Raw genomic sequence first — 24,995 nt, 5'->3', positions numbered from 1 at the left:
GTCCTTATGAGATGTCGACACAACCTTTTGTATAAGTCGCCGGCATAAATCACAAAATCCAACTTGCCCCATTATTTTGGGTGCCCCAGGCAATGATATGACACGGTGTGATTCGAATATGTTCGTACCTAAAAACACACAGCCAAAAGTTACCGCGGCGGGGCACCGGACTATCTTCAGGGGGAATACATGGCACCGTCCAACCCCGGATCCTCGATCCTTGGCCATGGCAAGAGTATACAAGCGTGGACGGCACATCGTCAGTCTGTGGCACTCTTTTCAAATTAAATGTCAACTTGCTTGCCTAGATAAACATTGATTGAGGTCAGCATTTGCCCTGATACAGGATACCGGTTTGCCGAACTGTGAGGCGCATAAAAGCTTGATTAGCCACCTCATCACCAACCCCGCAAATTGAATAGGAATATACGACTCGCAGCGACGCTGGTTTATCATGGCGCAAAAGACGTTGCAGGGTAAAGTGGCCCTCGTCACCGGTGCGAGCAGTGGCATGGGTCGAGGAATTGCTCTTGGCCTTGCGAACCAGGGCGTCGCTATCATCTGCTGCGATCTCAAGCCAGAGGCGAACCCAGAGGGATTCGAAAAGGACCTGCAGACGACCACGGTTGATGTGATTCTCGCGCAAGGCGGACAAGCCGTGTTTTTCAAAGTGGACATTTCCATCATGTCAGACATTGAAAAAGCCTTCAGCGAAGGCATTGCGGTTCGCCACATTCCCCCCCGCTGGATTGACTTGTACATGATAGATTCAGAAACTAACTCGCGAACCCTTACAGAAATTTGGACGTCTAGATATCGTCGTCAACTGTGCAGGCTACTGGGCACCGTTCCGGAAGTTCGCCGTCGAGGACGATGACCTGTGGCAAAAGATGGCCAACGTCAACTTGCTAGGCACCTCGAAGTGCAATCGCTTGGCCATCCAGCAATTTCTGAAGCAGGAGGTCGACGAGGAATGGGGAAGTCGGGGTAAGATTGTCAATGTCTCGTCCTGCGCCGGCAGCATTGCCTTCCCGTATGAGGTGGCGTACTCGGCGACGAAGGCGGCCATCAACCACATGACCCGCGCCGGGGCGCTAGACCACGCGCAGGACTCGATCAACATCAACTGTATAGCCCCAGGCGTAGTGGCTACCGGGATGGCCCGCAAGAACTTCGAGGACGGAGATATTATCAAGCACATGAAGAAGGCCACTCCCTGGCCTCGACTGGGGACCGTCGAGGATATCGCAGGCACAGCTCTATTCCTGTGTAGTAAGCAATCCTCGTGGCTCACTGGCCAGGTTTTTGCGGTGGACGGCGGTATGACCCTTGGTGTGCCGCCCTGATCTGATCGATCATTATTTGTAGTCTGAGCTGTTTGGCCAGATGGATTGAATACGGCAGCATCGGGAATTTCTGGCTGGTCGCCGATAGAACTCCAGGTCTGCCTTCTTTTTTGGATCGAGCAAGCTTATGCTCTCAATACAAGAGACTTGGCCTCGCGGGGACTCTCGAGATTGGCCATTGAGGCTGACTTTGTTATATCTCAGCGCTTGCCCACGTCGTGTGTACCCCAAGGCCCTGAAGATGGACGAAGTAGGTCTCTTAGTAAAATTGCCGCGAAAATCTCTTCACAGTTGTTCAATCACGTAGTTCGCTATACTTCCCCACGAGTTCAAACGACAGGAGTCTCTGACATGGACCTTGTCCTGTTCGCCACAGTCCACGAGGTAATCACCACCAACCACATCTACATCAACCTTGTTTTCCTCTGACGTTTGAGCGAGAGAAAACTGAATGCTCTCTCGTCAAGATAGACTGGAGATGCCAAACACCAACCAGAAGAGATCTCGGACTGAAAATGATGTTGTGTCATAACGCCAAGGAGAAACTCAAATACTGGTTGAAGCTTGACCCAGGTAAGTGAAGTGAGGGACGCGCTTCATCAAACTCATCACGGCGTCTGCGAGACGTGTCGTGCTGGCTGATGACAAGACTCCAGGCTATCGAAGTTTGTGAGTTTCACCTAGCTTTTGTAGTGTGCATTCCTACCGAGGAGGATGGTCGTCTCATCCGAGAAGGTCGAGTAGCGTCTGCATGTCAGTCTGCAGGAAGGTGACCCTTAGGAGTATTGTCTGCTGGGATCAACACAGTGCCTGTGTACCATTCATACCAAGGAAGACGTGAGGTGAAGACGTGAGGTGATCCGGTTGCCATGACTGGTACCGTACCTAGGCTCCTACAGCTTGTCATAGTTTGTATTTGCGGGAGTGAGACATCTCTGATCGATACCGGCGCCGCGTTGGCTCGAGACCAGCGTAGCCACTCACACGGCGGCCGCGAACAACTACATTTGAACAAAGGCGTGGAGATCATCAAGGTCGTCCATTGATTGCTGTATCTCAGCAGCTCAGCTTTAAAGGTGTCTGGCTGGAAAGTCTTGGCAGATGTGGATATTCAGCCAAGTACTAGTCCCGATCAGGCAGTATATCTTTCAGCAATCAAAGAATGCCGTCGCTTACCGACCCAAGCGCCCAGGCTGCCAGGGTACAACTTCCTCGTACAAATACGCAACACCGTGCCAGCCTCGTCAAAAGAGCGAGTACGAGTACCGAGTAATGTTACAGCCACATTGCCACTTTAACGCCTTCGCTTCCACATGCACGCACAGACACCACGCCCCTGACCACAACCTGCCCCGGTCATTTCTTGGCTCAGACACCATGTCTCCGTTGGGTAAAAGATCGGTAGAATCTGCCTTTGGACGCCACCCCGACTGCATGGCCGTTGCTGGTTGTGCCGAATGTGCGCTGGTTCAATTCGTTTCGAGTCTGTAGTGAGGGCAGGCAGACTCAGGTACTCTCAACGCCTTTGCCCCTCGCCAAAGGAACCCAAGGCGGTCATTGAGATCGAAGAACTCTGTATAGATCGATCTTTAACAGGGGGTGCAGAGACCGGTTTCAGCCTAAGTCATCGCGATGACCGATGGCTACTTGGTCTATAGGCTACTCGTCCCGTCGAGCACGGACCGAGGGTAGAAATACCGAATCAAGCACCATAAAAGATTGAGAGATCTGCATCTTCGAAGCAGGGACCTTCTTCGCCCATGGTTGACACGGGCCCTGGTAAGGCGACATAAGCCGTCCTTTTTTCACCACATGGCAGACCTCAACTCCCTGGATGTGGGAGAGCTCCTGGAGTTCGATCAGATATGCGTCTCTGACGCTTCTCGCTGGGACGATGTAGGTCTCTTCTTTGCTCTCTGGAGAACGGCCTAGACTGACAGATTATTTCTTCTCAGAACTCTGTCACAGCGTCGCCCCTTTCCTTCGACGCATATGGCTTGAACCCCTCGACACCACTCGAATCCCCTGATCAGAGCGAAGCATGCTCAACACCAGTAGCCCCGCGAGACCGGGCCATCCGTGATATGCATATTGTTGTGGTGGACCAGTATGGCAGGGAATGTGAAGTGGTTCAGACTCGGGGCGAGGTACGTGTACTGAACGGATGCGACAAGATGTGCCTCTGACAAAGTCACCAAGAGACGACGTGCACAGAATCGAAAAGCCCAACGAGCGTATCGGGCACGCAAGGAAGCTCAGCTGAAGGCTGCCTCGTCAACCTTGGCTGCCAACAATTCACAACTCCGGACTTTAACCCATCATAACCGCGAGCTTCTCGAAATCGTTAAGGGGCTCAAGGCCACCGTTGTTCAGTTAGAGGCGGAGAACCAGATCCTGAAAGAACTGTATAGCCACAGTGCGAATGGAACGGATGATCAGGCAGCGTCAATGCTCGAGAGTCCATGTTTCATGTCCCCTGTTCCCTCAAGTATGTATTGGCATACATCAGAAAGATCGGGTACGCCATGATCGTGGGACACATGTAGCATGTGACGGGCGGGTTAATCATGGAGGCGCTGTCGGCGAAAAGGATACGCGGTAATAATAACGCGTGTGATTCCTTGAAGAGCATCTTTTCTCTCTCGCTGCAACTGTGCAAGACCAAGAAAGTTAGCTGTGGATAACCGAGAAGGATGGAACTTCAGAACAGGCTGGAGCACATCGACCTGGAAGCGACCTCGAAGACATCCCTCTCATGCCCAAACCTCAAGTTCCAACCACAATCATGGTCCTGTTCAGTGGCTCCCATTGGATTTTGCTGAGGGCACCATTGAGCGAGAACTTCGCAGATCGAGAGGTACGGAACGCGATCGGCAGGATGAAGTCTTCGTCGTCCCGACCAAGTCTTCGTCAGCGATGGACACTATTCTTAAGGTGTTACTTGTGTAAATACTCTCCAGAGCCAAGAACTTCAGATATGACTATCAGGAGTGGTCATCCCGGGGCAATCAACCAGCCAAGCAACAGGCCTTTCATCAGCTGGACGGCAACTCAGGTGATATAAGCGTGATTTATACGGCGTCCTTGGCTTCGCTTATCCTCAAAGCGACAGGTGCCTGCCATGGTCATGCCACACTGTGTAAAATGGGCGAACTGCTTCTCGGGCAGCATTGTAGGTGGTCTCGCTGCTTTAGCAAGTCGCGCCGTCTGCTCATTCCTAAGCAGATTCAGCCAAGGTTCTTTGCTTACAAAAGCAGTCTTCAGGTTAGTTACCCTTGGTAAATCTGTCGATGGTCCAGCCTCAGAACTCAGAGACACTGGTAGGTTGTGGAGTACGCTCCGCGAAAGCTTCAAGGAAGTGACACTAAATGATAGTGCCGGTTCCTTATTCGGTAACCCAAGGAAGCTGTCATTGGTTGAGTGTGGTCTGGAGGGACGCTAAGCGCCTCTCTCGCTTGACAGAGCACATGAAAGGCATTCAAGACTAGCTGACTCCACTGGGTGCGAGTGCTTACTCATAGCAGCCCTGTGGCAAGCAACCAAACAAGCAGGCAACGGGTATCTTGGACGGCAATGGCGAAGAGTGTGGTGTGAATTGCCCAGCTGGATGGTTGGGGAGGACCATGATTGAATGCTTAGACAGTGGTCATCGTGATCTCTATGGTCGTTGATACATTCCTATTCCTATTCCCAGATGTTGTTGTTCGAACCAGGGTAATAGTAGAGTCGAAGTGGGTTGACAATTCGAGATTTCAAAACCTTCTGGTCGGAGTAGAGAGAGAGTTCGAGAGTTTTGTCGCTATCCCAAAACAGCTATTTGTGGCTTGCATAGTTACCTCAGGCTGTATCATCCGTCGACTCTAGGAGTGGACCATCGTTCTATTCAACATTGGGTAAGCTCTTGTTTTTGTGAGGTCTCGGCATGTCTTGCTGCGATGCCTATTACCACTTATGGTAATGACAGCATGGAGAAGACATTCGAATTACTGTCATTGCGGCGAATCGGGGGAACCAATAATCTCTCGATCTGACGCGTTGATTTTGTTTCGCAGATGTATTGAATGTTTCCTGATTTTCTGTTCTGTTCGCAAGAGTGGCTGTCTGGATGAATGTTGGCTGACAGACTAGGGGGAAACAAACTTTTGATCTAGACGGAACAGATAAGGTGCCACCCGCATCGTTGGGGTCGAGTGTCGTCATGAGTGGTCTGCATTTCTGTTCCCATCCTCTTCAACCTCCAACCGCTTCTGACTTTAGGCCCAGTAAGTCCTGCTCTTCACGAAAACCATGCCGAAGACACTTGAAAGCCTAGCGCCGCCATGCTACCCTTTAGAAGCGCCCGCATTGGATGATCTACAATTGCGATACTCGTACGAAATCGCACGAGGAGAAATGGGCGTCTTGTCATTTGAACCATACAAGAGTCTTATCTTGCCTTATTGGGTTTTTCGCACTGTTCCACTGGCGCAGAAATCAGCAGAAATCTTGTGGTCCATCTTCGAATCGTATGTGGAACGTGGTGATTTGGTGGGGGCGGACATGAGTCGCAAGTTCATCCAAATGGGCATGACGCGCGCCCGCCGATACGCCAACCATAAAGGCGGTCGCAAATATGGTGCTGAGGGAGAACAGTTGGAGAAATGGACCGGAGACGATGTCGAGGGGAAGCGGAAGGAGAAAGAAGAGGCGAGCGAAATCTTCAAGAGCTATTGGAGGCGGTGTATCGCTTCGGAGGAATATATTCGATTGAAGAAGGAGTGGTCCACGGCCAAGCAACAATACCTCAAGGATAAAGGAGGCTAGGGAGTCGAGACTTGTGTGGTCGTACTTGTGTCCTGGTTATCTTCCTGGGCGACTAGCTGTCTGTCGTTCTGCAGGGAGTTTTTGGTGGAAGGACCGTGGATCGCCTCGGCAAAAGCGATCCATTCTTCGATCCCCTTCACAAAGGTATCTTCATTTGTTGGCACAGCATCATGGCCCCAAACAATGACCTCTTCAAAGGTGGATAACTCCTCGAGGACCTTGACTGGCTCGGGAGGGTCGTCGTCGTCGTCGTCTTCGGCAATCTCAATATCTTCATCCACCACGGTATACGTGGGTCCAGTCTGCGTTTTGCAAGGCTGCGGGAGATATCGATCGGCGTCCTTTGCGACGACCCCTACGGTCCTCTCAGTAGGGGCTTCTTGAGAATCTGGATTCGGAGTTTATTACCTTCGTATCCAGAGGGTATATTTATGCGTTTGCCTCGTAACTTGCGGCCTCGAAAGTATGAAGTTGCCGTACCATCTTGGAATGCCAATGTTAGCGTCTCCTTGGGATATCTGAGAACGCGTGCCGACAAGTACCTTTCTCAGCTTCTGGCGACCAGTATCTCTTCGTCACTTTGGTTGGACCATTGTGGTGGATACGGCAGGGGAGGATGTTGACAACACATTTGTCTGTAGAGTTTGCGTTTCGCTGTAAGGCCAGCATTTTTACAGGTACTTGAAAATGAATCCAGATACGCAAAGCCACCTGTTGTTGTAGTGAGGAGTTGATGCGGTAGGCTTGGATTTGAACTGTAGGGAGGCAGCTGGGAGGCTTGGACGCGTCGCTGAAGACGCGTCAAAGAGGAATCCAATTAACCCGGATAATCTTCGGATAAATGTCTGGCCGACGCCAATTGCCGGAAACTAAGTCCACTGTAGGTGTGGTAATAGAAGCATGCGCAAAGGATTAAATAGAACATGTACGTCGTTATCAATGTCTCATAAAACCACCACGGTGAGACCTGGGGTTATTATGCAAGGAGGTCTAAGGCTGGCATGGCCCATATAGGAGAAAGTAAAACAGGAAGCCTATGCCTCAGCTACGGATAAAGACGTGCTGAATGCGGGTATCAAACAGGGCGATCGACCAGGAAACGCAAGGCTCCGGAATTTAGAGAGGGCCATAGGAAGAGGAGCTTTGCCATACCGCTGTGAGAAGACCGCGTGCTGCGTCATCGAGACATTGGCGATTCAGAGATGGCAGGCGAATTCGCTATACGCCGGGTCAGTTCTGATTCCTTCATTAAGTTCTGTCGTATCTCGTCATTTATTGTAAGGCTGCATTTGACACCAAGCGATTGGCGATGTCACCAGGAAGCGGCAGGAAGCACCATAAATCGGATAAGGTTATACCGGCGGGTTGTTCTGCTATCATGGCAGAAACAGATAGTGCCAGGCTTAGGCATATCGCTGCGTGGGTCAATGCTTCCTCTTCTTCTTTTTCTTTTGTTTACGAGGTTTCTTCTCGCCTTCCACGTCCTGATGTCTTTCGGGAGGCGGTGCTGGCCATCGCTTGGCATGTTCTCGCTCGAAAGCCGATTTGTCCTTTCGAAAAAGTAGCATGCACGCCCGGGCATCCTCCACACTTGAATGTTCGCCCTGCTGTATCTCAAAACCTAGCAATTCTGACGCCAGAATTTTTAGTCGCGGCGATCCACCTCCAGCTATTTTGCGATATGGTGGATGGCGAGCTGTATCCCGAATATCTCGTTGAGGGTGGCTGATCATCAGGGCTGCCAGATCATGCCGTATGGCGTGGCCAACAATAACTTTATCCTTCAGAATCCTTGCCACCTCCACTTGGACCTCTTTGAACTCTCGTGCAATTTTCATGTGAATGTGTGATATGCCACTGATATGCGTTCGGTAGTCTGTGACGGGTTCAAGGGGAAGAACGTAAGAGTCGTAGACTTGGTCGCCATTGTAATTGACAACGCTGACACGAGCAAGTGCCGATTCTCTGTCTGGATTCGGCCCAACGCCGACCATCTCGCAATCTAGAGCAACGTACCTGCCGATTTCCACCCTAACAGCTGGTCAGGACAAAGGACGTCAAGGGGAATGCGAAACGTACTCGGGAGACAACCCAGCATTGGCCTGCGATGATGAGTTGGCAAGAAACCGTGGACGAGGAGCGTTGTCAGACTGCTCTAGTTCTTGGATAGACAGTGTTTTCGTAGATACGCCGCCACCTGTAGCCATAGTCCCGCGGATACGTGGTCTCTTCCTAGATTCCGCGAATTCTGCTGCGTTCTTGGGCGCGGTATGCCTCACGACTACCCGTTTGCGTTTCACGCCATGGTTTGACAATTTCGTGGAGTTGCTACTTGTCTTCGTGCTTAGAGTGGCTTGAAGTTTCTTCCAATTTGCTGACAAGTTATCCGGGTCCATGGCAGACCGTCAGAGCGGTTTGGAAGGAAGCATTATAAGCAAAGACACAGATTACAGCGGGTTGAAAACAAAACTGCGGAGAAACTTGTGTAGAGCACAAGTGAAGTGGAGTAGCGGAATGGAACAATATAATTCCGTTCCGAGATCCACCATATCTCATCCTCCTCACCCTCCACCCGATATCACTCTTCAAACGACGCTCACAAGTCTACTCGATATATCTGGGCGTTTGTTCACTGCTACTTCGTTGCATAAGATATCCGTGATTTCATAGCTTCTTGGAGCTTGCATCTGACTGGCGATTGGTGTTGACGGTTTCGTTTTAGTTGTACCGGTTCGTCGTCGTGGCTTTAAAAACGATCATTATCTTGCTTCTACCTTGAAGGAGCTATCCCGCTCAGAGGATTTGAATCGCCTACAGCTCGCATTGAGACATTGAAATCCAATTATCTACACTGTGCAACGGAATGTCAGGGTCGACAGATACCAGAAAACTCTCCATCCTTGCATCAGCTCGGAAAGCAGAAGTTCCCAGCGAGATCCCCCAGAAAGCACATTATTCCCCACCATGGGCGGACATGAGCATAATCGGCATAGCTGGATCTTCAGGTTCCGGCAAGACAAGTCTGGCGGTGGAAATTGTGCAGTCCTTGAATCTTCCCTGGGTCATCATCCTGTCTATCGATTCATTCTACAAGTCGCTAACCCCTGAACAAAATGCTCTGGCACACCGAAATGAGTACGATCTCGACTCACCGGAATCAATCGACTTTGACCTCCTTGTGGAGAAACTGATAGATCTCAAGAAAGGGAAGAGAACCGACATACCGATCTACTCTTTTCAGCAACATCAGAGATTAGACAAGACTGTCTCGATATACTCACCACATGTTGTGATCCTCGAAGGAATTCTAGCCCTGCACGACCCGCGTGTCCTCGACCTACTGGATATGAAGATCTTCGTTGAAGCAGATCCAGATGTCTGTCTGTCGAGGCGCATCGTGCGTGATGTGAGAGAGCGGGGTCGAACTATTGAAGGGACCATCAAACAGTGGTTCAGTTATGTCAAACCCGTCTTTCAGAAATTCGTTGACCCCCAAAGAGAAATTGCCGACCTGATAGTACCCCGTGGTATGCAGAACAAGATGGCGATTCAGATGATCGTCAACCAGACCAGACAGATCTTGAAGGAGAAGTCCATCAGACACAACGCGGAACTGGAGAAGCTGGGCCAACAGGTCGAAGATTATACTCTCTCCGAAAATGTCATGGTCCTAGGTGAAACACCACAAATTGTCGGGGTATCAACAATCCTCCGAAACCCGATAACTGACCAGGTTGAATTCGTCTTCTACTTTGACAGGTTGACGGCACTCTTGATCGAGAAAGCTCTTGACTGCCACAACTACATCGCCGCCGACGTTACGACCACAACAGGCTATACGTATTCTGGACTCACATCGGCCGGCAAAGTTTCTGCTGTGGTGATTCTTCGCGGTGGAAGCTGTATGGAGACGGGGCTCAAGCGAACCATTCCAGACTGCCTGACAGGACGACTGCTTATACAATCCAACATTCGTACTGGGGAGCCAGAACTGCACTACCTCAAGCTCTTCCCTGATCTTGCGGAACACGAAACAGTCATGCTGTTAGACCCACAAATGTCGAGTGGTGGAGCTGCCCTGATGGCTGTCAAAGTTTTGGTTGATCACGGGGTCGCCGAGGGAAGAATTGTCTTTGTGACGTGTATGGCTGGGCGACGGGGTCTGAAGAGGTTGATGACAGTTTTCCCTAAGATCAAGGTGGTGGTGGCCAGGATTGTCGAAGACAATGAGAAGAGATGGGTGGAGGAGAGATACTTTGGCTGTTAGCTGGATTTCATCACCTCAATTTGTCGCATCTCGGGGCCAAGGCTGTCAGTCTTTGATCCAGACATTCATCCCTGTCGACATGCCCTGTCACCGAGACCCCTGACTCTGGAAAAGTCTGGTTACTGCAAGGGGCGAACACATCCATCGGTACACCAGCCAGCACCAGCGAAACCTCTTGATCTGCAAGAACTTAAAATGCAGACAACTCTGGTCAAGGTGGAGCACGAATCGCGACATCCACACCTCCTCGCACATCGATGAGGACCTTCAAATGTATATATATAATCCTCAACGTCCGTATTTTCCAGAGATCTCCCTGAGCAAAGGTCATATTCGATCAACATCTCCAATATTACAGACCTGCATCGTCATCACCCAAGACACGTTCACATGCCGGATTCCCCCATCGACATTGTGCTGCTGCAACGACATCCTCACATTTCGAAGCTGGTAGTCTTCAGATCAAAGGCTCGCAGATTTCTTAGCCGTTTTCGATCTCGCCACTGAGAACAGCTCACTTCACCATGGTTACCTTCACGAAATTGGCTGCGACGTCGGTGCTGATCATCTGCTTCGCTGGAGCCGCACCAGTGAAAAACCCCTCTTCCATCGGCGAACGCATCAAATGCCTGACTGTGGGCTGCCCACAGCCGGAAGAACTCCACCCGTATATAGGGAGTGTCACGCAGGTGGATAGACGTGATGTCGTTCCTCTCAGGAACGCGAAAGTGGAGGATATCACTGAGACAGGGGGCTCTGAGGTTGTCATGCCTGCTGTCTCGACGAAGCTGGTGAAGAACAGCATCGTCAAGAAGCCACTGGAAGCGCTTGTGGGCGAGGAGACGAATGATCCTGAACATGGCAAGAGGGATATCCAGAAGCAGCTTGAGCAGGATGGTGTTGAAGAGGGGCACGAGGGCACCAGCCTTACCAACAACTCGCCTCTCTACCCCACCCGTACCCTTGAGAATCCCGAGTCGGCTCAAGCAGGCACAGGCGCACGCAATCCTCTTCTCAGGGCAGAAGATGGCTTGGTTAATGTCCTCGAACGCACCGTAATGGGGCGGGGCAGTGACCTTGGGCGAAACAACTAACTTGCTTGCACGCGAAGTTTTGCTCTCAGGCTCTATCATACTTGACAGTGTGATGGGAAGGGATCGAGGGGCCTTCAGAGTTGGGCACGGAAGGATAAGCAAGCAAATGTACGGGGATGAAGGATGTCTGTCTGGTCACCATGAGAGCGGGAGCTGTGAGCGTCACACGATATCTAGGAAAGAAGGGTTAGAAGGAGTCGAGTTTGCTGAGGGAGAGCTGGGATAGAGCGCTCAAGTCGTGGAGGATAGACACAGAAGACAGGTTACGCTCTTGGATAGTCGACTATGATGATTCAAATACAATCAAGATGAGAAAATTCAGTTTCACGACCAGAATCTCGACGCCCGTCCCCCCATCCGCTGCATCATCCTTTCAGATGCCTACGACTGAAATTATCCTTATGGTCGGCATGAAAAGGCTTAATTACTCTCGGCTATCCGCCTCTGCGAGCGACAAAAAGTCATTACTGCCTCGTGCACGACCCTTTTTGCCCTTGAGGCTGAATCGCGGGGGGGCTTAGCGGCCGTGGATGGGCGAACAGCCAGCGCCTTGGCCGACCCGAAGGGGTAGCTGAACTCCAGTAATATTTTATTAACCAGGCGAATGCAGGCTCGTATGCGGTGCTGGTGGGCTGTGCAACACCTGCAAACGGAGACGTGCTGGGCATTCTGGTTGCCTTCTGATTGCATCCTGAGGACTACTGATCATTGTTGATTGACTCTTGCTTTATAATTGCCGCCATCGAGATATTTCCTCCTCGTCGGCGACTAGATATGCGATGGCAGCGAAAGACGACCCACAGCTGCTAATAAGCGCATACATTGGTGATACTACACGAACCTACGACGTCGCCCGCGAGGCGTTCGAGAAAGGCGTCGAATACTTCAAGAACGAAGTGACCAACGACAAGGTCAAGAAGGACTGGATCGACAAACAGACGTCCCTTCAAGATGTCCTCAACGTGGCCGAAAACGCTCGCCGCGACTACCAAGCTTCGCACTCTCAAGGCGGGCCCATTTCGACATGGGTTTCGCGGCTACCGCATCAGATCATGTATTATGGCTCCGTGATCGACGTCTTCACACAGTCGCATCCAGAGTACGCCGCTCTCGCATGGGGAGCCATAAAGTTCGTTCTCATGGTAAGGATTCTACCTATACCTACCCTTCAGGACCTTTCACTGATGTGCAGGCTGCTATTGATAATGCACGCCTGTTCGCAAAGATTGCGGAAGCACTGACGCTTGTCGGCGAAGCGCTGCAGCGGGTGACAGTGTACTCGAAACTCTATTCCCCGGCGGAGATTCTACCAACTATTGCCAGACTTTACGGCCATGTCATCCTATTCTTGATGAAGACGGTGAAGTGGTATAAGAAAAGCAGCTGGTGGAGAGCTTTGAAGTCAGTGTCAGAGCCCTATGATATTGGCTATAAGGAAACCGTCGACCAGATCAAGGCCTGTACGGCATCACTCGATACGGTCGCAGACTCAGCCGCCAAAGTCGAACTCCGTGGTGTGACATTGATGCAGACGCAAAGCGTTACGAGTCTGAATGCTGTCGACAGCAAACTAGAATGGTTGCATGATGCCTTCGCCAAGTCTGTCTCTCAGTTGGCATCGGTCGAAGGCAAGATTGATAGCCTGTTCTATGTCGCAAGCAGTAAGGACCATACCCTACCAATTCCAATCAATTACCTAATGTCACACTAGGCACCCACGCACTGAGCCATCAAATCTCCGGCGACGTGCTTGATAACAAGGAAAGACTGCGGGACTTACAGTTCGCCGAAGTACTCAACGAGTTGAGTGTTGGTGAAGATGCAATCCGGCGACTAGATCAATGTCGAGCTATCTACAAGCGACGACAACCCTGGAAACACGCAGGTCAGGAGTCACTCAATCTTGTCAATGTTATACGGAGTTGGGCAGCTAGCAACGGTTCTGCTTTGCTGGTAGTTCAAGGCAGTCCATTGACGGAAGCAAAACTCAAGGACCTGGCTGTCAGCGTCGTGGACTATGCTTGGGCGGCGGGTGCCAGCGCCATCTGGGCGTTATCTGAGAGTAAGAAGTCCAGACCACAATCGACCGATCGAACAGGACTCTGGAAGACGCTGATAGCGCAAGCACTTCGACACGACCCGACGATGCCAGACCAGAATGACTTGAAGTTAAGCGCATCACAGTTCAAACTTCACCACCATGAGAGCGAGTGGCGGACTCTGTTCTCTCAGGTCGTCTCGAAGCTGTCGAAATGTGTTGTCGTGGTTGAAGCGAGCGACGTGTTTAAGGACTTTAACTACGACCCTGCCCGAGTCCGCGATTTCATTTCCATGTTTCAACTCGCTGCGGATGAGGTGGCGTCTCGGGGAGGTGTGGTCAAAATCCTCATCGCGAGCTATTGTTCAGATCGATCAGCACTGGCGGATCTCTCAGCCTCGGGTCGCGTATTCACGGCCTTCGTTGCCCGCCCTAAACCCATCAACAAAAAGGCAACAAAGCGGGCTCGTGCCGTTGACCGAAAAGCGAGACGGAGTGTCGTGTTCAAATAGCGTCAGAGGCTCAATTGGCATCATGACTTGTCCGTCGTACCATTACAGAAAATGAAGCTTGAAAATGAGTTGACCAGCCCGGGCTACAAGCGTCATTTCAGGACTCGAATCAAAGGCTTCCCGATGCCAGTAGTTGCCTGGATGCCTGAGGCTGTCAGTACAGGGTTAGGCTCTGCCTTCAGTCTTCCAACCCAATGAGTCATGTGCTCAGCTACTGCGCCTATCATTCACCCGTGGCTAAAGGTGACAGGTCTACAGGCTGTCGAATGGAGAACGGGATTTGATGCTGCTAGATCCCCTTATCGGGCGTCTAGGCGCATTCACCTGCAGATTTTGACCAAGCCACCTACCAGCTCAGCCTCCACCCCAGCGGTCTGCCTTGCGGTTTAGCGAGTTACGGCTCTAAGGACTTCGAGGTGGTGAGTCCACTTCAGCTTGATATATCTTTCCTTCACTAACAGGATCAACCTACTACTAGAGGATATTGAAACACATCCACGCTCAGGCTTCATAGCTATGGATTTCAGACGTGGGGCCCCGATAGCCAACCCAAGGTTCGCTCCCAGCAACAAGCGAGAACGTGAATTGTCTGAAGACGACGACGACGACGACGACGATGCCCGGAGCGATGGCGCGACCGAGGTGCCACGTGAACACGATTTCAAACGGCCACGCCACAGTTTCGGTTCTAAAGACGACTACACTGTGATCTATATCTACCAAGTGTCCTGCCAGCAAAAACGAGGGCGTCAAACCGACCACTCTGGCCACGTCAAGAACGCTCTATATCTCGACGCTCCAAGGCTCTTCCCGGGCGACGACAAGGCAAGCCAGCTCCGCGGTAAGAAGCGCATCCAAAACTACAACGAGCTTGTGGCTTCAGCCGGCATCGTCATCTACAAGACGTATTCCTGCGACGCGTACTTGCAGCAAGTCGACACCATCTTTGAGCAGGTCACCCTACCGCACCTGCAGGAGCCATTCCTGCGCGCAAACCAAGCACACTTCTTTCGCTTGCCATGTGACGGCCCCGAGGCTTTACCACAGTCGATCAGATTGGATTTGCAATCCACCGACTTCGTCAACGACTTGTCTACTGTCCTCGGGAATTCCGACATCCTCAGTAGGTGGCAGGACGAAGAGAGCTTGAGCTTTCCCTTTCCGTTCTACTTCCATCACGCCGCCGAGGTTCAGGAGGTAGTGCGTCTGTCCGCAGGGCCAGAACTGCAGAGATACACGAGGTTGCTTCTGCGCTGTATCTCGGAGCTGGGAAGTAAAGACCACGCCGAAGCGGAGACACTTTTCTCATCGGGACTTGTTAGCGATGCGCATTTCAGCAAGCTGTTCCGCGTGGGAGAACTCGTCGTCACACGCAAAGACACGACCATGCTTGCGTACAGGCTTGAGCAAGTCCAGGAGACGCAAGATGGCCTTTCTCTTGACTGCTGGTCCTATGACTTTAATGGAGCCTTCAAAGTGCGCCAGACCAAACTCCACGTGCGCCGCCCCTTAAAGAAAGAACCCGTCAGCGTCAATAGTCTGGAGATTTTTCCACTCAGGCTCGATCTGTCTAGTGTAAGAGACCAGCTACTCTCTCGGGGCCGCAAATTCTGGGACTGTCGCGGCAGGAAATACATTCATTACACCGCGCCTCACAGGCCGTTTGAGTCACGGACAGTGAGTCTGATGCTGTCGGTGTAACGCATTCCCTAATTGACATGAGACTACAGGCACAACACCGATATATGATTGATTACAACATGTATCGTGTTATCCATCAGCCAGAAGAAGGACAGCAAGCCATCGAGCATCAAAGACGAGATGACGCCGGCGAGATCCCACCAGAGACTCTCGAGCAGCTCGAAGGACCTGATCACGACGAGATGCTGATGCTGCTGCCGGCATACGTCCAAGGCTTTGGATTTCTGGATAAGAAGTGGCGTCAGTGGTCTTATGTCCCCCACATTTTGGGCACAAATTTGTCGCTAATCGAACAGTACAGGCACCCTGCAACTGGATCACATTAATGAGCTGAAATGGAACACCGAAGCCTTCGATCAATTAGTTCTCGATAAACGCAAAAAGGACCTCGTGAAGGCGCTCGTTTACGTCCACCTGACATCGAGGAAGGGTGTCGATATCATCGAGGGCAAGGGCAATGGCTTGATAATCCTGCTCCACGGCGGCCCCGGCACCGGCAAGACATTGACGGCTGAGACCGTGGCAGAACTCGCAAAGAAGCCTCTCTATCGAGTCACGTGCGGCGACATGGGCATTGACCCCGAGGGCGTCGAGAAGTATCTCGAGTCAGTCTTACATATCGGCACCGAATGGGACTGCGTGGTGCTCCTCGACGAAGCCGACATCTTCCTCGAGCGGCGGACAACCGAGGACATCAAGCGCAACGCCCTCGTCTCAGTCTTCCTCCGCGTCCTCGAATACTACGACGGAATCCTGATTCTGACCACAAACCGCATCGGCTTGTTTGACGAGGCCTTCAAAAGCCGCATCCAGCTGGCCGTGCACTATCCTTCCCTGGACCGCGACGGACGCGCTCAGGTGTGGTTGAGTGCGCTTCGCTCCATCCCGGAAGGACAGGTCGGCCTCGACTTGCAGAAGCTTCAGCTCCACGTACCGAAGCTCTCGGAGCAGCCGCTGAACGGCCGGCAGATCCGCAGTACAGTCCACTGTGCCATGCAGCTAGCCATGTTCCATAATGAGAGGCTAGAGCTTAGTCACTTTGAGTCTGTCATAGCCATCACGATGGAGTTTGAAAAGTATGTCACAGAAGTCCGCGGCGAAGATGACGACGAGGCTGCCCGGACCGAGGGCCTGAGATGCTGAAAAGGTACTTTTGTCAGTCCCCCCGAAGGATAAGCGCAATTCTTGGCGATGAACTCATCGGACAGAGCATCCGTGTCGACAGTCTGATAGTCGAGTCGAATAGTGTACTGTCTTCAAGTCCTCTCTTAGATACTCGAATGTCACCCAAAGCAATTTCTGTTGAATCGTCCACTCTTGACAGAGTAGCAGCGGGGTCTCGAACCATGCTGACATGATCTCTCGGTGTCTTTAGAGGGGCTCAGACTCATGTTCTGTCGAAGGAAGGCTAGACGAACGAGAGGTAGAGGTAGCGCGAGGTATAATTGGGTACGAGATGCTCGCTGGGGATGGATCTAAGCACGATCGCGACGGATTCGCGGTATATTCCTGGTCAAGTCCAGAGCGTCACATCTTTGGGGGAGATCGAACTACTACCATCCGGATTCGGCATATCTGTCTTTTTGAAGTGTCCTAACGGCCGTAGGAGACCTTAGTTGCCAGTCTCTTCCTTTTGGGAGGTTGCTTATTGGCAACCCCACATCCATATCAGCAGGAATTTCGAAGGTCGGGCGTATGCCACTGACTGGTGGAATTATTCCAGGTGATGTGTCTGTTCTGATTCGAGCCTCATCACCTCGATTCCGGAACGCGGAGAATTTGTTGAGAGTGCGATCAAATGCTTTCAACTGAGTCTTGCCGGCTTTTCACTTGCAACGCCCTGCTAGAGCGTATAGCTTCGCGCGTGACACGGCGCTAGGGTCACTCAGGTCTTCCGATATTGTGTACTTAACGACTCGATGAGACCAAATATGAAATCCTCCGGGCGCATACCGCTGAGTAAATGGGACTAAAGTATTGTTGTCCGTTTGTGTCGGTTGATCTGGTTGTCGAGGTGCATTCCTGGCCGGTAAGGGCAAGACCATGTCGAGGTCACTAGCCTCGATTTTAGGTTCGCCTAGTCTAGTACATAGTGTTCCGGGCGTGATTGTCGGATCATGTAACTTTTGTACTGTCGCCGGACGCAGAGGCCGCTGGTGAGGAGCAGAGCTAGGAGAGGTAACTTTAGCTGCTATTGCACCGAAGTCCGCCGATGCATTGAGAAATAATTTGACCGTCTTGTGGATGAACAGCACTGCATCGAAAGCCTCTATCAGGGTAACAGATACTAACAGGGGAGATGGCGTGCGCGTTGAAAAGGCAAGCCCCCAGTCCTTGACCGTTGGATCCTCCTGCCGCCGCAGCCCCGAGCGTTGCTGCAACCGTGGTTCTTCCTTTTTTTCGACCTTCTGTGCACGATCGGCTCCCAAGAGCCGTCGTAGCGTGTCATCATCTGCCCGACGCAGCCCGTGGTCGTTGCTGATACTGAGGAGGCTCTGGCCTGGACCACTGGGTAATGGACCGTTAGGACGATGTCGTTTTCGTGGACGAAAGTCTGTATCTGGGGGGTCAAATGTCGGCCGGGACGTTTTGTATCCGGATCGAAATTTACTGTTCCGATCGAGAACCATGGCGGATTGTTCCCAGGTGGAATATACCGACATAGTAGGCGTTACTCAGTTCGGCGGCAGAGTGGGTTGTTGCGGCTAGGCTCTATGCTTCGACGGTAGGCGGGTCTTATAAGCGGGGCCGAGGGTACACTCTGAATGGCGCTCGCGCGGTGTATCAGTGTCTAGGAAATAGACATTGGCAAGAACACTGCAAGTCGGAAATGGTTGCGATGCGCGAAGGAGAATGCAGCGCAGTCACGAAGAGAAGCAGGGCAATAATGTGCCGCAGCCTGAAGTGGCTGTTTCGTCGTCACCACGTGATTACTCGAGATTCATGCTGTGACTGGCAGGGATGCCAAGGACGTGTAATGACCGTCACGCTAGTCTTCGGCCGAAGGCCTTCGGACTAGCGCCGGTAGGGCCCTGTAAATTACTCGAAGGTATATAGTCAGACGGTCCCCAGGACCTAGCAGAATTCACCATGTTCCTCCATTGAGTCACAATGCGGCGCAGTGGATTTAACTGCGTGTGCATGCTTCTGGCGAAATGCTTAGGCTGCAACGGCCGAGGCCTGGCTCGTGCAAGCTCGCGTAGGGATCAGAAGTTGGCATCTTGCAAACGACTTCCACAGTTGAACCTGAGACGCAGCGTGCAAAACCCGCTTATGAATGCTCTTACTACTCTTGTTGTTGACTGCGCAACCTTTTCGCTCGGAAATGATTGCCGAGTCGCCGCCCTCCCATCAGTCAAGCGCTCTCAGCCTAGTGAGCCGCTCATGTGAGTTTCTAGCTCCAGACGCAAAATGTCGTGGTGTTTCCCATCGTCAGAGTCCTCTTCCACCATAGCGTAGCGGTTTGGGGCTCGGCCACGTCCGGCGCTACCACCCTAATGACTGCACTGTGCCATGACTTGTTCGGGTAGCGAAGAATACCGAGTTTTTTCTTTACTCAGACTGAGATCCCGGCAGCATAGAAACTTGCCTTTGCGACAGCCCCTGTAGGCCGAATTTCTTTGACTCGGGCGGACGCTTTCGTGTGGGCTTGCGCTCTGCGAGAGCATATAAGAGGGCTAGCGCTGAAGCGTGGCCGTCGGTCAGGTCTTGCGATATCGTGTACTTGCAATCTGTGAGAATGTGCCGCCGTCCATTCACGCCCCGGCCTGCCTCCAAAGCGATCGATCTATGATTGTCCAGACTGTCCATACGAAACATACCAAAGCCCTCGGAGAGTACGTCATTTGAATTGTTCTGAGACAGGGGCTCTGACATGACCGAAGGAGCTGTCATACTCGAATGATTAGTTGCTGTCATCAGACTGTAAACTCCGAAGGACTATTACTGGGGAATACGGCGAGGATGTGAGATGAGAGATTTGATTCATGTTTAACTTACCTCGCTCTGATACTGTGTCATTCGTAACCGGTATTCTATAGTCATCGGGAGTAACCGGTATTCTATAGTCATCGGGAGACTTTGCCAGAAAGTCGTCCGGAGACATGTCCTGGACCTCCTCTATGTAGTTGAGGCGGGCAGAGTATCTTCCGGTGCCGGCAGTGTATAATCCAGTGTATCGACGACGACGATGACTCTCTAGTTCACCAAAGTCCCTGCTGGCCATCAACTTGGCATCAGGTGCGCTCGCAGGGGTAGGCTGCCATGGGTCATTGAATTTCGGTCGTAATTTGATCCCAGGTCCTCCGGAGTAGTGTGTTCTGGCTTCATTGATGTAATGCGGCGACCATAGTATTTCCTTTTTTCTTGCTCTGTCGCCATCTTTCTTGTGGACTGGCACCAAATGCGCAGACGGAACGAGTGTCTGCCGTTTAGCTGCCGTCGACCCTCCTAGCAGTCTTTTCATTGTTGCATTATCTGGACGCCGAAGCCCAGATACTCCACTAGCACCTAGAGCAGAACTTGCTCCGGGCTTCTGGTTTAGGCATTTCACTAATTCCGTCTCTGCCTGCAGGGAACCAGATAATGGATTGTGCGGAGAGATTACAGGGTCGGCGGCGCTTTTGGCGGCGCCTGGCCTCTCTCCTGGCCTCTTGTCTGCAAAAGAGTTAGACTTATAATTTGGAGATAGCCATCCAGTCTCACTCCAGATAGCTTTTTCGCCCAGATGGTAAACTACAGTTGGAGTTATAGGGGGCTTGGGAGAGCTGAAATACGAATCGACAGGGAATGTGCTCTTGGTTGAGGCTTGTGGGAGCGGACGATCGAGAGAGTGAATAGAATCGTACGTTAAGCTGCTTCTGCTGGTAGGAAAGTATGTAGGAAGTGGTGGCTCTAAGTGGGCATCAATAACGGAAGGCCTCTGTCGCTTCGAGGAGTATGATTGTGCGCTAGGTGAGGAAGTTGAACCAGATAACTCCTCGGTGGAGACCTTGCTCAGACGAACCCTTTCTTGCGGCAGGGCGAGGGCCACTTCTCGAGCCTCCTCTGGCAGCCCGAAGTTCACAGAAAAAGGAGAGCAACCTCTTTCCGGAGACGGGTTACGGCTGGCTCGTCGCTTGTGGCCACGCTTGGGGAGAGGGTCGACCGAGATCGTCGACGAGTAAGGGTTATTGTGACTGTTAAACATGGCAACTGAGTGGATGTAGAATAACCTCGATCGTCTTCTTCAGCTGCAGGTGTAGACTTTTGCCGCGAGAGAGCGCTATCGATTGCGCTCGTCGTCTTCAATGCCGCCGTCGGCTTTCGAGCGAGTGCTGCGTTTGAGCGTACCCACTCTAGTAAAATAGACTGTGAGGCGTAAACCCTTTGGGCACTCCTCAAGACGCCAGCGAAGCGATTAACTACGCGTTTTTGATTAGGGTTGTTCGCAGATGGATTCTGATTCTATGTCACAGAACGATGAAATGAGGCTGTTGATGATCAATTTGATAAGTGGCGCTCTCGCCGCTAAACTCCAACGTACAATTCTGTACTTCGGAGCATAAGTGGTCTAGTGCAGTATCAAGAACGCGACATCCAGTGCATGCCTGCGCAACCCTTCACTTCAATGAGGCTTCTTTCTACAGACACAACATAAGCATCTCCTCCTCTCTGCTCGGGAAGAAAAATCAAAGCTATCTGATCATCTCCACATTTCACTCAACCTCTACCTCGTTATCAACACCTCAGAATCCATTCATCAGGACCTGCCACTCGAGCAAATCACCGACCTTTTACCTACCCTCAACCTGCATCTACCTACCTTGACATTCCGCACCACCCATCATGGTGAGTTTCACCTTTCTGGGGGTAGAAGTACCACGTACCATATGATCTAGAGATCACTGAGGAATATATCATTTTACAAGAAACATATACTGACACCCGTGCTCTTCCTTGCAGTCTCTCCGTGTCGCACCCCCAGCAGCGCACCCGACCAGCACCTCGAACACGACCGCCTCAAAACTCTCTGCCACGACGAGCACCAAATCCAAAGATGACCTTGACCGCGGCGCTCCCTCGGCCCCCGGTCTGCACGACACCCTCCGCGCCTCGTTGTACCCCCAGTCGACGGCGAGCACGCAGACCGTGACGACGGCGCACCCTCTGGAATCCCGCCTGGCGAACTGGCAAGCGACACAGGAGGCGACGCGGCTGCAGATCCTGCGCCGGAACTTTGGCATCGCGGAGCCTCTGCGCCGGGGCATGGAGTTGAAGCTGGTGCGGGACGCCGACTCGTTTCGGCCGTCCGTGCTGGGCAGACCGGCGGCCGTTCACGAAGAGATCTTGACGGGGCGGGACGCGGAGATTACCTGGGAGGATGTGTACGCCGGGCAGGACGGGATGAGGTTAGCTTTCCAGGGAGGCGACGGGCAAGGGACTGGGTGGATGGAGGAGATGGAGCGCAAGGTCGGCATGGGCAAGTGGTGATCTTGACCTCGGTCAAGTGCCGTCTAATCTGGTCTTACGACTCGAGGACAAGAACAAGAAGAGGAAGAAGAACAAGAAATAATGGCGACCCATGGAGCAGAGCTGGTGGTTCACGTCCGGCCTTCGACACTGTCTGAGCCTGGCTAACTGAGACCAATGCGCTCCATACTCCCTGCCAACCGCAGGCATCACCATCCACCCATCCACCCCTCTCCACCCTCTCGCAAGACCAGTCGATATTACTGTATGTATGTAGATTCGCGGAGTCCGGCGTCTGGCACTACTGGCATGGAGGACTAGTGATATCTCTGGACTGAGCAGGCAGGCAAAGAGAATCAGAAGAAGAAAGAAACAAGAACGAGAAAAAAGACAAATAGGAAGGAGTACCAGACAGAAAGGTAGTCCCTCTGCATAACCATACCGTACCATACTTTAAATATTCCTCTTCTTCCTCGTCAGTTCCTCATCAGACCTGTCTATCTGTCTCTCTGTCTGGGATTCATTCAGAGAATATGTTGAGTGACACCGTTTATCCTGTCTTTCCAGCTATCCAGCTTTCCAGCTATCCAGCAGCTATCCATAGGTACTATTGTAAATATCCAACACGATGAGATATTGCAGTCCAAGTCCCCGGCCTTGTCCACAAGATGGGAACATGAGTGAGTGACTGAGTAAGAAGCTCTGTGACATACAGTACCGCCACTCCGGACCTAGTACCTACACACGAGCGAGGGTCTCACACTTCAACTTCAACTCAAACTCAACCCAAGATAAAATAGAGACGCAGAAAAGAAGTGTATTCCTCGTGCCAGGCGCAATATGTACTCCGTTGCAATGCTGCAAGATCCTTCCTGCCCGCCCTTGTCCCCCGGCCAGAGTCTCGTCCATCAATTCCCGGCTGCCATACATTTGATGCATCACACCCAGTGCCCCAAACAGCCGTTCGTGCCCCTTCTATATACAGCAAAGTGACGACTGTCATGCCGCGATGCAACCCCATCTCTGATGCCTTCGATCGCTCTGTGCAAGAGCAATCTGACCTTCCACCCCAGTGTCTCGTTGGCTTCTCCATCTCCACTCCTGCTCCTCAATCCATATCACTGGCGTCTTTGGTCTCAAGTAATTTCAAACACGCATCTGCGCGCAGGTGCAGACAAAATGCTGGACGAAATAAGGACCCGTATCTCAGTCCTTGTACAGTCCCAGCGTAAAGAAAAACATGCGAAAAATCCGTCTGTCCCACCAACGCCACGCCATGAATTCGGGACAAGAAAAAGATGTCTTCCACAAGAAGTTTAGAGAAGCTGAAGGAGCCACCATTGATGTTGGATGGGCGCGTAGATCCTCCCTGATCAGAAACTCAAAAGGGACCAAAATGTCCTTTTCACCACAGATTGGCCGTACGTCAAGCGCGCTCTCCCTTAGCCTGTACTTAACCAATTCATATTTTTATAAACATAGCCTCTTCATATGGCTTTTGGGCCATAGCGTGTGTGACGAAGTGAGGCACAGACATCACATTACGATGCAACGACAGCCAGGACTTCTGGTCTCACCCTCGCGGTGGGTGGAATAGGTGGATTTGCCGCCCTTGGTGTCTTCTTCTTCGACGTAGTCTTGCGGCTTGATCGTCATGTGCAACACATTCGGTGCGTCAACTGAGAACTTGTAATCTATTGTCCACACCCGAGGAGGCATCAAGTCAGTCACAAAGTGTAGATACAACAGAGCCGATCGCGGAATGCTATAGCCCCATCTGTTTTCTGGGGTGTGCACTCACCTTTGAGGGATGCTTTATCATCCAACAGCTTGCCCATGCTTATCAGCCGAATGGAGGTCGGACTGGACGGTTTTGCTTCCCACTCTTCCCGCCATTCGCGCAGAATCAATTCCTTCAGTTTGTAGACACTGAGGTTGAATGGATCATTCTCTGGTACCTCGACGTTGCGCTTCGCGAAATATTTATTGTCTAGCTTGAAAGGATGTCGTGCTCCCGAGGTGAGGAGTAGTGTCACCGTCAGAGTTGGCCCTGCGGCAGTTGTTGCTGGTGCTTCGTCTTTGGCGGGAACTGTAGGCAACGGCTCGTCTGAGGAAGGGCCAATGGCGGTAGAAAACTGTCTTGATATTTTTTGTTCGGCGACTGCAGCGGATGGGGAAGGAGGATTCATCGACTGGACCATTGCGGTGTTTGTGTCGGTTCTCTGCGGACCGAGTGAGGGTGGCAATTGAGGCTCGTTGGTAGGCGAGGACGTGGTCTCTGGAGATGATGAGGGAGCATGAGCATCGGCAGAGGCAGCCGGATCCGAAGAGACGTTGGACATGTCGACGGGTGTGGTTGGAGAGAGGTCTTGTTGCTGCGCACGAGATTGCTGTTGCAGCCGAGGACTACCTGGGGCTGGCACACTAGAGGCCTGGACGGTTGCGCTCGAGTGGTTGGCGGCGATGTTGTCGGAGGTCACGATCATCACCTCATCTGAGGCGCAAACAGATTGGCAAGACCCAACAGATACGCCAGTAGAGGACTGATCAAAAGTGATAGGTGGTGTTATGAGGAAAGTAGTTCAATGCATCCAAGTCAAGCGAGTGACTAGAACGGGAAAACCATGCCAAGTTTCTGGAGCAAAAGCAGGGTCACGGATAGTCCTGACTGGGGGATCGAATTGATGCGAGCTGAGGAGAGGGTGGAGGAGTAGGAGGGAGCGTGGGAGTCCGGCTTGAGCCCGTGCCTGTGCCTGTCCTGTGCCTTTGCCGCAGTGGGTGTCG

The 24,995-nt window shown here is 51.9% G+C and overlaps 12 protein-coding genes across 12 annotated transcripts; 8 read left to right on the top strand and 4 right to left on the bottom strand.

Moving 5' to 3' along the window:
* Positions 1-454: 454 nt before the first annotated feature.
* AYO21_09412 (hypothetical protein) lies at positions 455-1,346 on the top strand (the record flags this gene model as incomplete). The annotated part of the gene is made up of 2 exons (XM_022659347.1): positions 455-724; positions 774-1,346. The coding sequence occupies 2 exons, from the start codon at positions 455-457 to the stop codon at positions 1,344-1,346; spliced, it is 843 nt and encodes a 280-aa protein (XP_022508379.1).
* Positions 1,347-3,158: 1,812 nt separating this feature from the next.
* AYO21_09411 (hypothetical protein) lies at positions 3,159-4,295 on the top strand (the record flags this gene model as incomplete). The annotated part of the gene is made up of 4 exons (XM_022659346.1): positions 3,159-3,242; positions 3,302-3,493; positions 3,561-3,834; positions 4,057-4,295. The coding sequence occupies 4 exons, from the start codon at positions 3,159-3,161 to the stop codon at positions 4,293-4,295; spliced, it is 789 nt and encodes a 262-aa protein (XP_022508378.1).
* Positions 4,296-5,633: 1,338 nt separating this feature from the next.
* AYO21_09410 (hypothetical protein) lies at positions 5,634-6,149 on the top strand (the record flags this gene model as incomplete). Its single annotated transcript, XM_022659345.1, has 1 exon — positions 5,634-6,149. The coding sequence occupies one exon, from the start codon at positions 5,634-5,636 to the stop codon at positions 6,147-6,149; it is 516 nt and encodes a 171-aa protein (XP_022508377.1).
* Positions 6,150-6,185: 36 nt separating this feature from the next.
* Positions 6,186-8,545, bottom strand: AYO21_09409 (hypothetical protein; the record flags this gene model as incomplete). The annotated part of the gene is made up of 4 exons (XM_022659344.1): positions 6,186-6,193; positions 6,244-6,537; positions 7,609-8,180; positions 8,229-8,545. 4 exons carry the CDS (start codon positions 8,543-8,545, stop codon positions 6,186-6,188), a joined length of 1,191 nt encoding a protein of 396 aa, XP_022508376.1.
* A 467-nt stretch (positions 8,546-9,012) lies between these two features.
* On the top strand, positions 9,013-10,416 carry AYO21_09408 (uridine kinase; the record flags this gene model as incomplete). The annotated part of the gene is made up of 1 exon (XM_022659343.1): positions 9,013-10,416. One exon carries the CDS (start codon positions 9,013-9,015, stop codon positions 10,414-10,416), a length of 1,404 nt encoding a protein of 467 aa, XP_022508375.1.
* Positions 10,417-10,940: 524 nt separating this feature from the next.
* AYO21_09407 (hypothetical protein) lies at positions 10,941-11,510 on the top strand (the record flags this gene model as incomplete). Its single annotated transcript, XM_022659342.1, has 1 exon — positions 10,941-11,510. The coding sequence occupies one exon, from the start codon at positions 10,941-10,943 to the stop codon at positions 11,508-11,510; it is 570 nt and encodes a 189-aa protein (XP_022508374.1).
* Positions 11,511-12,289: 779 nt separating this feature from the next.
* Positions 12,290-14,060, top strand: AYO21_09406 (hypothetical protein; the record flags this gene model as incomplete). The annotated part of the gene is made up of 3 exons (XM_022659341.1): positions 12,290-12,652; positions 12,703-13,171; positions 13,222-14,060. The coding sequence occupies 3 exons, from the start codon at positions 12,290-12,292 to the stop codon at positions 14,058-14,060; spliced, it is 1,671 nt and encodes a 556-aa protein (XP_022508373.1).
* Positions 14,061-14,576: 516 nt separating this feature from the next.
* Positions 14,577-16,904, top strand: AYO21_09405 (hypothetical protein; the record flags this gene model as incomplete). Its single annotated transcript, XM_022659340.1, has 3 exons — positions 14,577-15,737; positions 15,791-16,001; positions 16,063-16,904. The coding sequence occupies 3 exons, from the start codon at positions 14,577-14,579 to the stop codon at positions 16,902-16,904; spliced, it is 2,214 nt and encodes a 737-aa protein (XP_022508372.1).
* A 683-nt stretch (positions 16,905-17,587) lies between these two features.
* Positions 17,588-18,424, bottom strand: AYO21_09404 (hypothetical protein; the record flags this gene model as incomplete). The annotated part of the gene is made up of 1 exon (XM_022659339.1): positions 17,588-18,424. The coding sequence occupies one exon, from the start codon at positions 18,422-18,424 to the stop codon at positions 17,588-17,590; it is 837 nt and encodes a 278-aa protein (XP_022508371.1).
* An 889-nt stretch (positions 18,425-19,313) lies between these two features.
* Positions 19,314-20,226, bottom strand: AYO21_09403 (hypothetical protein; the record flags this gene model as incomplete). The annotated part of the gene is made up of 2 exons (XM_022659338.1): positions 19,314-19,648; positions 19,761-20,226. The coding sequence occupies 2 exons, from the start codon at positions 20,224-20,226 to the stop codon at positions 19,314-19,316; spliced, it is 801 nt and encodes a 266-aa protein (XP_022508370.1).
* A 1,361-nt stretch (positions 20,227-21,587) lies between these two features.
* AYO21_09402 (hypothetical protein) lies at positions 21,588-22,232 on the top strand (the record flags this gene model as incomplete). The annotated part of the gene is made up of 2 exons (XM_022659337.1): positions 21,588-21,590; positions 21,705-22,232. The coding sequence occupies 2 exons, from the start codon at positions 21,588-21,590 to the stop codon at positions 22,230-22,232; spliced, it is 531 nt and encodes a 176-aa protein (XP_022508369.1).
* A 1,515-nt stretch (positions 22,233-23,747) lies between these two features.
* Positions 23,748-24,697, bottom strand: AYO21_09401 (hypothetical protein; the record flags this gene model as incomplete). The annotated part of the gene is made up of 2 exons (XM_022659336.1): positions 23,748-23,890; positions 24,013-24,697. 2 exons carry the CDS (start codon positions 24,695-24,697, stop codon positions 23,748-23,750), a joined length of 828 nt encoding a protein of 275 aa, XP_022508368.1.
* Positions 24,698-24,995: the final 298 nt, after the last annotated feature.

Source organism: Fonsecaea monophora (genome assembly GCF_001642475.1).
Source record: "Fonsecaea monophora strain CBS 269.37 chromosome Unknown Scaff92, whole genome shotgun sequence".
Taxonomy (NCBI): Eukaryota; Fungi; Ascomycota; class Eurotiomycetes; order Chaetothyriales; family Herpotrichiellaceae; genus Fonsecaea; species Fonsecaea monophora.
This window is presented reverse-complemented; position numbering and strand designations above follow the sequence as displayed.